Here is a 17,238-nt window from a genome sequence, read left to right as displayed (position 1 = left end):
GAAGTAAGATGGTTGGTCCCTTTAGGGTCCCTGGGGGGGGGGTCAAGGGGCATCTAGAAGATATGCAGAGTTCCTAAAAAGATGTTTTGTCACAATAAAATAAATAATGACTTCTGGAATAAATTTACTTTCATGGAGGATAATACACAATCCCATGATGCAAAAAGCATCACTAGCTATTTTAATTAATATGGGCATAAAATAAGAGCCAATTTAAGAGCCTGTGGTGCATCATTATATGAAAGATCTGTGAGGTGGACAGCACTATATTTCGAAACATCAACTCTGGGATGCAATAACTAGCGTCTTCAAGTGAAATAAAGACAAAACCTAGACTTGTATACTTACAAGTTTAATGAATGGGAGAGTTAAAGTCATGCCAAAGATATTTACATTGTGTTTGTTTTGTGTCCATGCAGCACATTTGACAGATATCAGTTTTTGGATCATTATAATCCATTATGTCATTATAAATTTTGTTAAATTGCATTCTGCATAATCATTTGGAACAGCATATTTTTCAAAGAATCTTTTGACATTTTTATTTTATTTAAATAGAATAACATTCACACTGTCATATAAGTTATAAATATAAAATAAAGTTTGTAAACTTATTGGCTGTATTTGAAAAATAAACATAAATGACATGTGCATAATAATTTTTAACACGGTGTAGTCTAATTAAAGAAAATGAGAAGCCACACTTTTTATACACTGTAAAGTACTCTTGTAAAACTTATAAATCAGTGAAGCCCCAAAAACATGAAATCAGACACGAAATAAAAAATTTCATATAAAAAGTGTTTATTTTGAAATTGACATAAATTCAGTTGTAGCACACAACGCTAAGTTTTGCGCTTTAAATGCACAATATGTAGGATTTTAACACTAGCAGTTTCAAAACAAAGGTGAACCTTAATGATGTTATGTTTTCACCACCCAGAGATGTATGGAATTTGCTAATCATGTTTATGGATGAGGTTATGAATTATTTTTTTTATTACCTGTACATTTAATTATATTATAATATGCCTTCATAATGTATTAGCTGCAAGACATAACAGCTGTGAGCTGGATGCTGTATAACCTCCACCTCCACATTTGTCCAAACGTAATGCTATGATTTCTACAAGCGGAAACCGAGGATTGCGCGGATATTGCTTCATTGATGGGTGACAATGACAAGAGATAATCCATTATTTAAAATAGAAATTTCTCTGGATTTACAAATCCTTGGAATAATGTAAGTACACAACTGCATAAAATATTTCACATGTTTAAACAAAGAAACCAGATTTATAAACTTCTGTGCCACTGGATTTCAAAAATGGAAAGTTGCACTAAAAGAATTGTTTATTTCTTAAACTATGTGAAAGGTGTTAACCATGGTTACGATTTCATGGTCCCACTAGCAACAACACCACTTAAAATACGGCATACCAAATTTAATAAATTAGCTTCAGCTACAGTCTCTCTGGAACAAATGCAAATTTAATCCAAAAGAGGTTTTTCAAGCAAGAATGAAGGCATCCCAAAGGAGAACGTTAAATTAATTTTTTAAAAACAACTATTTTTATTTACAGTAGAAAAGTTTTTCAACACAACAGAGGAATGTAACTTAACTCTTGTTAAGTACGTGTTAATTTATGTAGCATTTTAGTTGGAGGTGAGCTGAGAAGAAGAGCTGCTACTGCCAGAGCTCTTGGCGCTCTTCTGGCCCCTGGTGGCGCTGACTTGGCGTGGCACCCGCTGACTAGACCCATCTCTTGTGGTTTTCTCCCCTTGCCCTGTTTTACCACGTACTGAATCACAAACACACAAAATAGAATAACGTGTTATAAATAATAATACATTGCCTGTTTTAAAATACGACTTACAGCAAACCGCGTACATAAATGATGCAAAAATGTTTATAACATTCACATGCATGTTTTTCAATGTTGGTGGAAGACGATTTGGCAGAATGATGGTTAAGAAGTGAATTAGTGTCACATTGGACACACAAGTCTCTAGGTGGATGAAAGTTATAGTCCATGAGGCACACGAAGCAGATCTAGGGTATTTTACCCTACAAGCAGAGAAGTGAGTCCACAATCACAGCCACTATCAGCGACGCATAAGGATGATAAGATGTATACATCACTATGAAACTAAAGCAGAAATTAGTTATGTCAGCATGAGAAATGTGCAGTAGAGAGTAATGAAACGATCTTCAACTGGAAAGGACATATCTAAATATTGAAAGACCCAAGCTAAAAGAGAGAGAAAATGCAGGAAAACCTTGAGGAGCACTTGTGTCACCCGCACTGTAGACGACTATCTTAGCCCCTCCCCTTGGTGGGCGGGACGCAGAAGCAGAGGGAGGGGCTGTAGTTTTGGCACTCTTTCCAGAGACCACACACTCCTCTTCTATGGGAAGTCATACACAGATCACCAAAATAAAAATAACAAAAAGCAGCTCCACAAAAAACATACGAAGAGAATCAGAGAAGAAAACCAGCAGATGCTTAGGACAGGATCAGTACAGTTCCCACAATAAGTCAACCGGATGATTCTCGTGAAATTAGACTTGCGAGGTGTCATGAAACATTTTGATAATAAAAGTAAATGCTATCAAAATAAGAAGCATACAGTTACAAACACCGCTTCATGTATTATTTTGCACATGATTTCAAATGACAACATAAAAAACAATTTTGTTGTTTTTTCCACATTTAAGGGGAAAATTTTCATTACCGCAACGGGTCCATGACTGGATTTGGGTTCTTTGAAATTAAATATTTACAATAAAAAAATAAAAAGCTTCAGTGCATGTTATACTATAAACATTTACAGTAAAGAAACATGTGGTATTTGGTGATCATAAAGAATATAAATGTGTCCAAGACCAATTTTCTCACCCTCAGCAACGATTTTCAATCATTGTTTAAGCCCTCAATGAACTAACATTTTCAAAAATAAAAATTAGTTGGAAGGGACATAATTGACTGTGACACTCAGGATGGCTAGCAGGCAAGTTGTTCTTTTTTTTTCTCTCCAGATAAAAGTTAACATTTTGTTTGTCATAGTACCTAGACAACTTTTTAGATCTCATTACCGAAACATGAGTTTGTAAATGCATATATTTAATGTAATGTCATGTTGCGGTAATGATAATTTTTGATTATGTGGATTAATTAAACATGTGGATGTTTTTCATCTTTTGGTTTGCTGGATGGCGTATGAGGGTAAGCTAAACTTGCATTTAGCGAAGATGCTGGTAGTGACAATCTTTGACCATTGTCTGTCAGTGTCTGTATGATTCGCTTGGAACACAACCAAAATTGTACTAAATGAAGTACCTTGTCCTAGGTACTGTACACAGCAGTGGCGGCTGGTGACTTATTTTTTTGAAGCTCACGATGCGAAGTTCGTCACAACATGTATGTAGCTTGTCACGTGTGTGGTTCGTCATTTCAAAATATGTGTTCTGCGCTTTGAGAGACTGTGTGTGCATCACGTGTCATGCCAAAATAAGTGCCTGCTGCCTTGAACTTGAAAGGAGACGCTCGCGTGTGCCAGATATTCGCACAGTCTCATGCTTAATCAAAGTTTACTGTTAAGGGAGTGTCTTGCATGTATTTAGGGAACGCAAGCGTCTCTTTTATCATAAACGGTTTTGACGCGTCTCCTGCAGGCACTCATTTTGACAAAACACGTGATGCACACAGGATCTCCCCACACGCACGACACACATTTTGGAAAAGGGAACCACACACGTGACAATCCGAACACTTATTATGAATTAGCGCATCCTCGGAAGAGCCGCCACTGGTACACAGTGGAAAACCCCCCAAAAGTGAGCCGTACCATGCAGTGGAAAAACGAATCGAAATTTAAGATTGTATAAATTATTACATTTAAATATATTCTTTAAATACATCTCGCTGGATGTAACCAGTTTCCCATCACAAATCAGGTTATACTGCTTTACAACACGACTTGGTTTAGCTATAGTCACTCACCTCTAGACTCTGAAGGTGCAGTGGTTGTGTGAGATGCTGTTGATGTGTCACCAGCAGATGTTTCAGAGACCTTCTGTCCTGCACACATGGCCTTCAGAGTCTGAAATACTGCCAGAGGAGCAACGTTCATCTTTAACAAGTCCACTATGATCTTGAAAAGCCAGTTACATAACACACATTTAAAACTGAAAAACAAGTTTTTCCCATTTTTTCCCTGCAAAGAATCTTATTTCTTATTAAATAGAAAACGTATCAAAATTATGCTTTTTAAAAGCAGATGGGAGGGAAAATCTGACATCGGAACCGAATTTGGGTTTAATTTTCGCTCGATCTGTTTTCGAAAACAAAGCTATTATATAAATGCGCCTCTGAAGGGAACTGCCTTAAGAAGTCTTCATGGCATAATAATCTCAGTCTAATCTCAGTATAATGCCTGATAAAGCACTGTTTATAAGCGCACATGGCTGCTTTGTTTACATGATAACCCTGGTAATATCACTCTCTCGGTCTCCGTCTGTTTTTCTCAAAACACTAAAGGACATTTAAGTGATTTATATTACAAGTCAATTTTAACTTGATTATACGTAGGCCATATTATAAAAACAATACAAGCCTCTAAAGAGAAATAACTTATTCCTTATTTTGTTAAAATGGGAGATGTGCAGCTTTATTTTTTTCAAGTTTTTTTTTCCAATAAAGTTTGATATAATAAACCATTATGTTTAACCCAAAACCCTATCTGTTTTCATTCATTTAAGGGTCATTGTAGCTGATGATTATAATAATAATAATAATAATAATGATTGTTTAATACCGTATATCGCGAAACCGTGATAAGTTATTAGACGATTATCATACCGTGAAAAATCATACCGTTACAACCCTAGCTGGTTTAAGCTGGTCCTTTCAGCCTGGCAAAGCCCGTTTAGCTGGTCTTCCAGTCTGGTCTTGTGGGTCAGTTGGTCTTCCAGCCTGAACCAAACCACTCTAAATCCAGTCTGCTCAACCAGCTAAACCCAGGCTGGGAGACCAGCTGAAACCATCCAACCAGATTAGGCTCTTTTTTTCAGTAGGGATGTCACTATCACAACAAAACATAAGCTGGAAATGCACATACACTATATTTCTGTTTCTATAACTCACTTGAAAACCTCTTGATCCATGACTATCCCAGCAGCCTGCGTGAGCTCAAACAGTTCAGTCTCCTCCGCATTTAAAACCTTTTTCTTCTTGATGTTATATTTCTGCACATTTCCGCTGACGGTCACGCTGAGAGATGGAGAGTCCGGTGCGGAAGGCATTGCGCCTGGCTGCGCTGATTGTGACATGAGTCACCTAAAAAAGCAACACAACACAATCCATCTATCCGTTACATCGTACTGATGCTAAACACTTTGCCCTTCATTTGGAACACAAAATAAACCAGTGAATTAATGGATTTAACTGATGCATGGTTATAAATGTCCAATGTAGAATGTAAACGTCCAAGATGTTTGAATGGCTGCACGACTACAATTCAAACAAATTCAATGATACAATTTAACTGTACTAAGCTTTGCTTTCTTACATTGATTGACATGTTGATAAAGCTATAAATCAAACAATAAATTTGAAAAGATACTTACAATATTAGGCGCGACAGTAATCAGTGGTAAGGCAGCAGCGATCTTCCTTCACGTTATTTTATTGCTTATAAACGCCAAGCCGGAACTTTACTGCCACCTGTCGGTCCGGGGTCCGAAATTCAATAGTTTTTTCCACTTGGGAAGGCTTGGTAAAGCTCTAAAAAGTTTCCAAAAATTTCATCAGTTATAATATATTACACATGAGAATGAGTGTGAAGAACCCTTTTCAACTACAGAGAACCTTTTTAGCACCTTTTTTTCTTTGTTTTATCTTTAACTTACAGCATTTTTAGATGTTACTGAAGACATTTGTGTACCAAGAATAATTTGAAACTTTTAGAAATGTTACAAGGCTTTTAGGTGTAGATAAATAAATGATACAGCAGTTATTAAAAAATAACTGATGAAGGGTCGTTGAATTATTCGAAAATAAGGTGGGAATGCGGCACGTGTGAAGCAGATATACTACGGTTAGACATGCTCTGGTGGTCATTTTTATTTTGAGTTAGGTGTGCATTTATCAGAAATAATGCATACCCATGGAAGATCAGAATAAAGCATTCAACAGCCCCATGTTATAATCAGAATAATATAAATTATTTATAATTATACCAAAATGTTTAATGGGTTTATTAATTTATAACCCTTAGTATTCTTCTTTTAGCATTTTGTAACTATTGCATCTCTAAACTAGTATTAATACAGACATCAACGACAATAGTATAAAAATAAGACTATCTGAGTATAGTTTAGTACACCTTAAATACATTAATATTTAAATATACAACACAATCAACAGGGCATATTGGCAGCATATAAATAAGCATAGACAAGAAATATTTAAATATATAGATCACATAAATGTAGATTTTTTTGCCCACTACTGGAAAGGCTAAATTATGTACACAGTCTCTCTAAAAACAGGGCAGCACCTGTAAAATGCATTCAGACAACATTACAGACAGGTTATTTCTGACTTGCAAATATGTGGCAATTGTAACAATAAAGCAAAAAAAATGACTCAGCAGATTCTCTGTACTTTGGTTTCCACAGTCTCTTCTGTGTCATCCACGGAGCTGCGCTTCTTAGACACAGGGGACAATGACGCTTTTTGTTTATCTTCCAAAACCCTGGTGGTCAAGCCAGTGTTTGGCAAATCTATGTCCAAGCTGGGACTCTCCAAACAGGGCATTGTATCAGCTGTCACTAACTCTGAGGATTTCAATGCCTCATGCTGATTGGTTTGTAGTTGTACATCCATGTCCTTTAAAGTACTACTGACAGGTTTTGTCTGACGCTCCTCTACATCCACACTGAGCTCTGGTGCCTCCTTGTGGCCATTGGTCGTCATCTGATCTGTTTCCGACAGGATCACTCTTTTGAGTGAAGCAAGGTGTGCCTGTAGTAACTCTTTGTGCTGAGCTTCAAGGCTTTCCATCTAACGCAAAAAGAAGACTAAATAAGTAAGTGAACCAACTGATTTTTATGTATTTTTTATTAAGAAAATGTATACGGAAGACTTATTAGTATGCCTAACACATCGTAGCTATGTAATAACTAATCAAAGAGAAAATAATTAACTAATAATAACACTTACTACAAGAGCAGCCACCTATCTATATGAAGTTAAGTGCTTTGTTAAATAGCACAGTGGGTTGTGATCACAATACATTTCTGATTAGCAAATCACTTTAACCCTATCCCTTCCAATGAACACACATACATTCCGAATACTTACAAGCTTGGCCACCTTTTGCTGGCTGTGGTCTGGGCATTGAAACGCTTGCAGTTTCTCAAACATCCTTACATTAGATTGAACCAGGCTTGCAACCTGAAAAGACAGTAAGCGAGAACATCAGTAAGAGACGAGAACTGAGTGTATACATGTAAAACACATACTCTATGTCTGTATTCAATTTAGGAAAATGTTTTAGTTCATTTTGTCATAGGTTGAGGATGATTGTAAAGCTGTGTCCTCACATACCATATAATGCACTATTTGAGATTGCAGCTACTTTGTAGTGGTACAGTACATTACCATAGCAGACATTATCAATTGCACTTAATCCCATAATGCACCGCAATAACAAGAGCACAATGGATGTATTCTCAACACCCCGTAATGTACGCCGTGTCTCTGAAAATGCAACAGCGCTTCCTGTGCATTGTCCGAATTCGCTCTCTCAATTCAGTTGGACAATAAATCCCTTTCACATAGCACATTGTGCCTTCTGTGTGAATGCAAACACGTCCCAAATAAATGTGTATGAACCAAAATCAAACGATCTTCAGACAAATCCTGAACACATTTCCCGCATATTTAGTGTAATCTGTGTGTAGAAGGGGCTTTAGTGAAGTAATATAGAGAAAAGTGAATGGGGTTTTAGAAGCAATTGAAGGCACAACTCAATATTTTTTACTTTTTTAAAGGGACATTCCACTTTTTTTGGAAAATATGCTCATTTTCCAGCTCCCCCAGTGTTAAACATTTGATTTTTACAGTTTTAGCATAATCCATTGAATCTGACTAGACCACTAGCATCGCGCCAAAAAACACCCAAAGAGCTTCAATATTTTTCCTATCTAAAACTTGACTCCTCTGTAGTTACATCTTGTACTAAGACCGACGGAAAATTTAAAGTTGTGATTTTCTAGGCAGATATTTCTGAGAACTATACTCTCAAGCTGGCATAATAATAAAGGACTTTACTGATTTAACATGGCTCCAGCAGGCATAGTGGTATTACTCATTGCCCGAAAATAGTCCCCTTGGTTACTTTCAATAGCAGGGGACTGTTTTCGGCAGTGCGTAATATCACTTCACCTGCTGCAGCCATGTTACATCAGCAAAGTCCTTGATTATTATGCCAGAATGAGAGTATAGTTCATAGCCAAATCTGCCTAGAAAATCGCAACTTTTAATTTTTCCGTCGGTCCCAGCACACGATAAAACCACAGAAGAGTCAAGTTCCAAATAGGAAAATTAGAAGCCCCTTGGTTATCTTTAGCGCGATGCCAATGGTCTTATCAGACTCAATGGATTGTGCTAAGCTATGCTAAAAGTGAATGTCCCTTTAAAGGGTATACCTGTTCTTTAAGCTGTTTAATCTCAGCACGTAATGTCTTCTCCACACTCTCCTTTTCTCGACGTAGTGTGTCGTTTTGCTGGTGGAGGTCCAGGAGTCGTTTCTGTAGCAAGCTCTGTTCCAAACCTTCTACGCCCTGAAATCACAATGATAAACTACTTAGTGCCCCATTTTAATGATCTAAGTTCATGCACGGCGCAAGTGCATTAAGAGCGTGTCCGAATCTACTTTTGCTAAGTTTGCTAAGAAAATGCCAGTTGCGCCCGCGCCAAGGCAGATTGCCTATTCACATGTAAGCAGAAAACTGTAAGCAGAGAAAAGTACCACCAGTTTAAGATTGTTGTTAAAAAAAATTGCGCTGTGTTTTATTATTATTATAATGTTTTTTTTTGTGTAATTAAGGCTTTGGTTTTTTGTAAAAGTCATTATATCAGTCGTGGAGTATTAAGTAAAATAAACTAGTAAAGTATGATGCATGATCACTGTAATCTCAAAAAGGTTTTTATAAGAATAATTTACAAATATGCTAAAAAAAGGCATATGTAAAAATACTTTATTTGTAACAAACAGGAGATAAAGAAATTACAAACGTGTGGAGAGTTCAGCACTGGGACAGTGTTTTGAAAAATATTACTTAAAATGATTCTGATCTCACCATATCCAGAGATACAAAAGCCTCTTTCACACAGTAATTCTGGTAAATTACCATGAATTTACCAGAATGAATTTACCAGTAAATACAAAAATGTGCTGTTCACACACACAGTGGCGTTCCGTTATTTTACCAGTAAGACATCATTCACACATCAGTATCAAAATACCGGTAAATTTGTTGAGAAAGCGGAAGTACCTGAAGCACGCGGCGAGCTCAGTGTTGTATTTGTAAACAATCCACGTCGTTCATAACCACGGTCCGTATTTTGTTGTTTTCACGTCTGTGGTAAACAGTCGCGAAGTTGCTCATGACCAAACAACATTGAATGAGACGACGTCAAACCGAAAATGCGTTTTTAACAACAGTACTGTTTGCACTTTAGGCTTCACAGAGGGCGTGCTAAGGACGTCGACAATTCGGCGGTAAGCTGTTTTAAACAACTTTGGTGAAGAAATGTGGACGTAAACTTCAGGTGTGCTCAACTTTCAAGCGGCATGTGTTGGAAACGTCAGTAAACACTGCGGGGGTAAACGCGTCATCTGTATTAAAACGCTATGATTGGCCCGAAGCTGTCAGCAAGGTCTGACGTCGTCCGTTCTAAATGCCGGTAATCCTATAATTTTCGTTCACACACAGCGCTTACCGGTAAATTACTGGTAATCTTACAACCTGTCTTACTGGTAAATTGGGAGCACTGATTTACCGGAAAGGTTCTGTTCACACATGACATGTTAACGGCAATTTACCAGTAAATTACCAGTAAAGACTATATGTGTGAAAGGGACGTCATCACATACAATAAATCCGTGGGGTAGCACTTTAAAAAAAAATTAATATATATATATATATATATATATATACACACACACATTTGTCCTGTTTTTAGGCGCATATTACTAACACGCTCTTTAAATAACAAAAACAATACTGCGCCATTGACGTTAGACTAACTTTTAGTCTAGTTTTTAATTTGGTCAATGGCGTAGTCTATTTTAGTTGCCTCAAAATAGCAACGTGCCAACAATGCACCTGAACACACCGCGTTTTTAAGCCAGCACGCCCATGGGCACATATGCATTTGCTATTTAAACAATGTGACGCTGGACGTGATAAACTTCTATAAAATGATAACTGCGCCAGGCTGAAACTAGCAAAAAACACACTGGTGTATGATAGGGACCTTAAACTTGCACAGCGTAAAACTGTTATTACATATACACACAGTTGCAGAGCCGAAAAAAATTTAAGCTGTAAAATAACAAACCAACCTTTTGTGGCATTTTCTTTTGCATATTTTAAAATAACCAAATGAAACTAGGAATAGGCACAAGTTCCAGTATTTAATGTTTATAGTGAGTACCTGTTCAGTGAGTATACCGGTTGCTGTGCCATAAATAACACTGCTTCCCTGTCCATCAGGATCCATCAGAACAAGAGTCTGTGTCCCAATAGCATTGTGGGAGGAGTCCACTTCCTCCTCAGCACCCAATTGGATTCCATTTCTCTCACATTCTTCCTTTAAAGAAGTAGTAAAGAACTTGTTTAAGGTTTCAAGGCAAATTTAACCTGCTAATGCACATGCCCCAAGTGTTGTTTACCTTTGGCTCCACAGTCAACAGGGTTTCTGTACCAGTGGTAAGGATGGGCTGGGTTAAGATGGATCCAATGCTAACACCATCTCCACCAAGACTCACTGCCATCCCTTCATATGCTTTAGCGTGAGCGTCTGAACTTTCACCATAATATTGCCGGCAGTTAACGTTCTGGGAAAGCACACATGGAAACAGTGATAGTTTTTTTAGCATTGATTAGGATACTTTTGGACAAGGAACAAATGCAATTTCTAACACAGGTCTATTCCAAAGCTATCCTACCTGTGTGACTTGGATCTGGAATGTAGTTTGGGGATTTCGGAAGTGCGTCTTAAAGTGTTTGATGGCCTCATCCCTCCTATTGAAACCATTTCTACAGCGATAGCAGTGCCAATGAGCACCTTTAAACTTCTTTTCTCCTTTAATAGTGCCCACAATCTCACAAGGATTACAGCAGCGTAGCACCTTCAAGCCTGCTTAGAAAAATATGTTGTTGAAGGCTTAATTCTCAAAAAAAAAAAAAAAAAACGAAATAACTAAATATAATATAAACAGAGCGTCTACAGCATTCACCTGCAAAGTCAATGCCTTTGTCTACGTGCTTGATGCGGAAGTGAGCTCGTTGGATTATGGGATCTTGGTAAGACTCAGCCACAGAACACAGTGGACAGTGCATGTGCACTCCTTTCTCCTGTCCTGCACATTTCTCATCCTGACACAGCACAGGAGTGAACGTGTGCTCCGTTCCCCTAATGCGAACCGATGGGTGGGCCTAAAAAAACAAGTAAAACATAATATGAATGCATATTAAATATTAAGTCTATGACTAGTTCTGATTGTTTAGTTTAAGCAGAAATCAACATGCAAAGTGTGTTAAAGGGATAGTTCACACTAAAATGAAAATTCTGTCATTATTTACTCAATCATATTGTTACAAACCTGTATAAATGTCTTTGTTCTGATGACCACAAAAGAAGATATTTTGAGGAATGTTTGAAACCGAAAAGATCATGAGCCACAATGACTTCCATAGTAGGAAGAATAAATACTATGGAAGTCAATGGGAGCTCATGATCGGTTTGGTCATCATTTACAACATGAGGGTCAGAAAATAATTACAGAATTTTCATTTTTGGTTGAACTATCCCTCTTGTGGTGAACATCAGCATTACTGCATAAAACCAACCACACTTGGCCCACATGCAGTACATACAAAAAATACATTAAATAAAAACAAAACACAATATAATCTCAGTTCCAACAGTAAAAAAACGCATTTTTCTTTAAGCAGCATTATGGATAAAGATGAAATAAAGTTATTTACACGACCATAAATAACGCATGACTAAACAAGTTTCTATATTTCAACAACCCAATAAAAGGTCATATTGGTTTGCATATCAGATTCATAACAAAAATCTTTACTATTGCAATAAATTACATTGATACTTAAGCTTAAATGCACATAGCTTTTGTACACAAAATCAAGCTAACAATTTTAGCAAGCTAATACTAAACTCGTAGCGTTTATCGTTTTAAATGTCACTCACCACAAAGGCTGACATGGTTTTAAATCATATAAAAATATGCTTTACAGTCAGCTTTTCTCGTAGTCTTTAACCTGTCAAATATCCCTTGTCAGCGCGGTTGTGTGTGGTTCGTCATCTGTGTGTACACACGTCCACTTGCCAGCGTTCAGACGCAATGACGATTTGTGTAGAGGTTAGAATTCAACGTAAATGAATTTCATTGGTCACTGTCATATACGGTGAAAGTTTAAACCAATCAGCACCGTAATCGAGTTGGCCGGGAAGGCGAGTAGCATCTGCCTGCACAACCGGAGGCTGCAGTTTCGCTATGTTTCGCTAGGGGGGGCTGTCACACAAAAAACTAGGGTCCTAGAACTGCGGTCCTGAAACTGCAGACAGATAATGTTGGGGAAGGCGGTGCAACAGCGTGCCAGACAACTCGAATATCGGATATTCCCCACATCAAATATTCCCCACATCACATCAAACGTCAGGAACGGCAAATATCTTACCTCTGAACTCTAAAGACTTTACATTTTAGACACATTTATCGTCTTTTGCAAAGTTTATTTCCTTTTTTAATTTTATGTTAACCTACGTGTGTATTTACGGAGCTGTGTCTTTATTAATGCTTCGCTGAATGAATAATATAAATATTTATATCACATTTTGTTATGTTTAGAGTGCGTCTCCGTCTACATTTACATCTATCAATTTTAATATGATAAAGACTAAGTACAGTGGTAGTCGCATTTTGGCCACTAGGGGATGTAGCTCAGTGGTAGAGCGCATGCTTTGCATGTATGAGGCCCCGGGTTCAATCCCCGGCATCTCCACTCTTTTTCTTTTTTTTTTTTTGTTTAAGTATTTTACTATCATCGGATGACTTTTAAACATATAGCATTAAAAGGTGTTGAAGACAAGTTGCAACGAAAGTATGCGACTTTATTTATTATGTGTTCGTGCAATTCTCTTTGTAACCACACGAGGTCCAACACTGACAAGACTATTACATTTCAAACAGCTCATTACAACAAGTTCAGGATTTGAGGGTGAAATAAAGCATAAAATAGCTAAAAAGACACTAGTGACCTCACTGCCACAAAGTATATCAACCAAAGCTTGCTATAGAACTTGTCTTGTAAGGAAAATTCAAGATTCAAAAGTTGAACTGTGGTGTTCTGCAAAATATCTTCTCTTGTTTGCTTCTGTCTTCATCTTGCATCTGCCAGCAAAGGCTACAAACACATTAAAAAGAAACATTTTAGCCATTTCTCTGCTCAGAAAAAGTTATAATGTTACAAATATTAAAAATTTTAAGCAAAAACTGCAATACAAAACTTTTTCAAAATTTCTCATGATGATGATGATAATAATAATAATAATATTATTAACATAGTATTATTATTATTATTATTATTATTATTATTATTATTATTATTATTATCAATATTAGGGTGGTCTTTACTTTTAAACTTTTAAAAGTTCATGCTCTCACCCCACCAATATGTTTGAATAAAAAAAATAAAAAAATATTTAATTTAATAATTCAGGTTGCTCAAGACCTTTGAAGTTTAACACATTTGCGTATTATGTGATACTTTGTGCTAGCATGTATAATTGTTTAATAATATATATGGCAGCAATGGACTTATTTGACCACGCTCCATGCAATTAAAACTCCTGTTTTATTTGTGATATGCAATGTGAATGAAGCACAATAGACAATATACACTGAGACAATGACTGAAGCAACACGAAGAAAGTCCGCTATATGGTTACTCGGATCTGTGAAATAACTGGAAAAAATTTACCATCCAAGAAGCAATTTTTATGTGTGTTGTGCGTTTTTAAATGGTACAGTTTTTGCAAAAATATGTGATTTCGGAAATATTCAAAGGCTTTGAGCAACCTCTATTATCTATTATTAAGATATTAGGAACAATTAAAAAAATTGCACAGTGTGTTTTTATTGATATCCTAACACATTTAGGGGGTGTAAGTTAAACATTTAAAAATATTTTTTTGAGCTATGCATTTTAAGGACCACCCTAATCAGTATAGTTGTAGTATTGGTAATTATTATTATTATAAAAATAAATATTTACAATTACCGTATAAAAAAAATAACACATACCCTGTCACTTTCTTGTTCAAACTCTGTATTGTTCCATTCCTTATTGGACAGAATTTTCAACACCACCAACCCAAACAAAGCAACTAAAATACCTAATGAGTTTGCAAACAGAGCTTCAGAAGGCAACGCACTATATGGTTCTGTATTGCTTCCATTTCTCCCAACTCTGTGAAGACACAATAGATACAACAGTAGTGCTTGGAATAGTTAAATGAATCTGCTATCAATAGACACTAGAGAAAATCTGACATTAAAGAATAAATATATTTCAAAAGCTCAGGCAGTATTGGGACTAGATAAACAAATAGGACAGCCATGTCACTCACAAAGTAAGGAGTAGTTTCTCATTGATTCCTGACAGGCTGGAGATAAGACCCAGGATAAATATAGCCATGCCCATCCAGAGATGAATAGGTTTCAAAAAGCTTCTAAATGCCAAAGAAGTCCAGGGCAATAAAAATGCACCAAAACCAACAGACCACTATCCGATGAGAAAACAAAGGTAGTGAACATCATGCATTGTACATTCGATGCAGTAGAACTACAATACTGATAGAGCTTTAGCATGGAGCAGTGGAAATATTTTGGTATATCGACTATAAAATTGAGACACTGAATGTGTTGTACCTGCAAAGTAAACGTGGCCACTGTTACGATCCCAGTCCAGCTGTGCAGGGAATACAGGTGAGGGATGTTGTTGGCACTGTGAAAGTCAAAAGCAGCACTCACACCTAACAAACAGAGCACAAGTGCAACCAGCAGCAGCCCTGCATGAGCCACTTTGCACCACCATCTACTCCAGGGGAGAGGAACCCGGTACAGGAGTACAGCTAAGAGACAGAAACAAGACAGGACATGAGTTTAAATAAATGATGTTGAATATAACTGTGTTTTATGGAAATGCCTTTCTTTAACATGTACTGTACAGTGTTGCAAGTAACGTGCATTACGTAAAAATATTACTTTTCTGAAGTTACGAGTAAAGTAACGCATTACTTTTTAAATGTACACATTGATATTTTAGTTACTTTAAAAAAAGACATTTTTGTGATGGAAATATGCAATTTCTGAATGCAGAACTTTATAAAAAACACCTGCAAGGCCTGAAAGAGATCAAGCCTCAGCCAAGTAGGAAAAAGTAACTTAAAAGTAACGTAAGTATTACTTTTCATGAAAAGTAACTAAAAGTAACTAAGTAATTGAGTTAATTAGTTACTTTTTTGGGGAGTAACTTAATATTGTAATGCATTACTTTGTAAGAAATGCAGTGTCAGTTGCTTTGGATAGCATCTGGTAAATGAATAAATGTAAATATAACGCAAAGTACAACGTACTGTGCCATGGTAAAGATGTCTATTATTATAAAGAAACTATTATTTGTACATGTTCAACCCTGTATAATATGTATTTTAATACCTGTTGAAATGTCAAAATATCATCACGGTTTAAAAAAATTATTTCACTATACAGCTTCTATTACTTGCTAAACATAATGCATATTGATTACTGGCCACAGCTTAACTGAATCATTTAAATATCATTATGCATTAACCTGAGTTTGTTATTCAATTTCATAAAAAAAATTACTTAAACAGTTTAACAGATAAATGAGGGCTTCTTTCAAGCACAGAATTTGGCAGACAGTTAATATACAAAATAGGGAGCACCAACACATGGTACAGAGGTTAGGTCAGATATTACACATATAATCATTTTGACTGTCATATGAATAAAGGGTATGTGTTGCGCTCAGCATGAACAATCTTACAATCCAGATGGTCTTTACAAAAATGTCAATCCTTGGATGTTTCTCTTGATGTCATTTAGTTCTCAGTTTCATTAAGAATCAGATTTGATAGGAAGATACAGTGAGATCCCTCACCATTTCCATACAGTACCACCAGACCTGTCACCATCAGCACAGGGTGCCAGTTAAACTGCAGAAAAGAACCATCCCAGGCAAAACCTCCTCTCCAGGTCCCACTCCATAGACACACAAACATCACACACAAAAGCCCTAGACACATACTAAGTATGTAGAGCACATAGAAGGATACTCGCAAATGCATCTGTGTGTGTAACAGAGTGAGATGTGTGTAGTTATTAACATATAAAATAAAAAATAATTGCACGGCATATTAATCATAAATTTAATACAGTTCTATATATTTAAAGTTAAAAATAACTGTACATTCAAATTAAACCACCTTCACCTTACCATGTTTTCCAAATTGCAGTCATTTAGTAAATGTGACTTATCTTTGTCTCTCCGTCTCTCTTATAAAGTGTATGACCCTGAATTTTTAAAAGATGTTATGCAAGTCATGGTTATGCATGCTCTTAACTCAGTATGAAATCTTAATTAAAAGAGAGACATAGTTGTTTTCTGACGTCAGTAGTTTTCGACTTCTCTTATATATGTGTCTAGTGGGTATATACATTTAAATGTGCTTCAAAATGTTCTTTGTAGTGTAAAAATGTTGTTAGACTGTAAAGAAGAAAGAAATAGTGCTTTTAAGGACCTTTTATAGTTCTTTGTGGAGCTAAAATTATTATGGCATCACTGTGAATGACCATAGCTTTTATTTTCAAGGTATAAAGTCATATAAG

General features: G+C 36.3%; 3 protein-coding genes and 1 non-coding gene across 6 annotated transcripts; 1 reads left to right on the top strand and 3 right to left on the bottom strand.

The window, feature by feature from the left end:
* Positions 1–787: 787 nt before the first annotated feature.
* Positions 788–5,782, bottom strand: mzt2b (mitotic spindle organizing protein 2B). 3 transcript variants are annotated; one of them, XM_073871349.1, is made up of 5 exons: positions 5,630–5,782; positions 5,155–5,339; positions 4,005–4,163; positions 2,281–2,409; positions 788–1,802 (listed from the first exon to the last, which is right to left on the bottom strand). In XM_073871349.1, exons 2-5 carry the CDS (start codon positions 5,330–5,332, stop codon positions 1,657–1,659), a joined length of 612 nt encoding a protein of 203 aa, XP_073727450.1. In that variant the 5' UTR covers positions 5,333–5,339; positions 5,630–5,782; the 3' UTR covers positions 788–1,656. The 3 variants fall into 3 exon arrangements, with proteins under 3 accessions (XP_073727450.1, XP_073727451.1, XP_073727452.1); XM_073871350.1 differs by having other exon boundaries at positions 2,281–2,406; XM_073871351.1 differs by lacking the exon at positions 2,281–2,409 and having other exon boundaries at positions 5,630–5,781.
* A 325-nt stretch (positions 5,783–6,107) lies between these two features.
* Positions 6,108–12,678, bottom strand: LOC129423941 (uncharacterized). Its single transcript, XM_055180481.2, has 8 exons — positions 12,513–12,678; positions 11,536–11,734; positions 11,245–11,435; positions 10,969–11,133; positions 10,731–10,886; positions 8,717–8,851; positions 7,368–7,460; positions 6,108–7,067 (listed from the first exon to the last, which is right to left on the bottom strand). The coding sequence occupies exons 1-8, from the start codon at positions 12,525–12,527 to the stop codon at positions 6,651–6,653; spliced, it is 1,371 nt and encodes a 456-aa protein (XP_055036456.2). The 5' UTR covers positions 12,528–12,678; the 3' UTR covers positions 6,108–6,650.
* Positions 12,679–13,255: 577 nt separating this feature from the next.
* Positions 13,256–13,327, top strand: trnaa-ugc (transfer RNA alanine (anticodon UGC)). The gene has a single exon. It is a non-coding gene; the product is annotated as a tRNA-Ala (tRNA).
* Positions 13,328–13,375: 48 nt separating this feature from the next.
* Positions 13,376–16,937, bottom strand: LOC129424124 (lysosomal membrane ascorbate-dependent ferrireductase CYB561A3). Its single transcript, XM_055180711.2, has 6 exons — positions 16,847–16,937; positions 16,511–16,697; positions 15,256–15,458; positions 14,955–15,109; positions 14,629–14,794; positions 13,376–13,729 (listed from the first exon to the last, which is right to left on the bottom strand). The coding sequence occupies exons 1-6, from the start codon at positions 16,847–16,849 to the stop codon at positions 13,706–13,708; spliced, it is 738 nt and encodes a 245-aa protein (XP_055036686.2). The 5' UTR covers positions 16,850–16,937; the 3' UTR covers positions 13,376–13,705.
* Between the last annotated feature and the right edge of the window lie 301 nt (positions 16,938–17,238).

This window comes from Misgurnus anguillicaudatus, chromosome 9 (assembly GCF_027580225.2).
Source record: "Misgurnus anguillicaudatus chromosome 9, ASM2758022v2, whole genome shotgun sequence".
NCBI lineage: Eukaryota > Metazoa > Chordata > Actinopteri > Cypriniformes > Cobitidae > Misgurnus > Misgurnus anguillicaudatus.
This window is presented reverse-complemented; position numbering and strand designations above follow the sequence as displayed.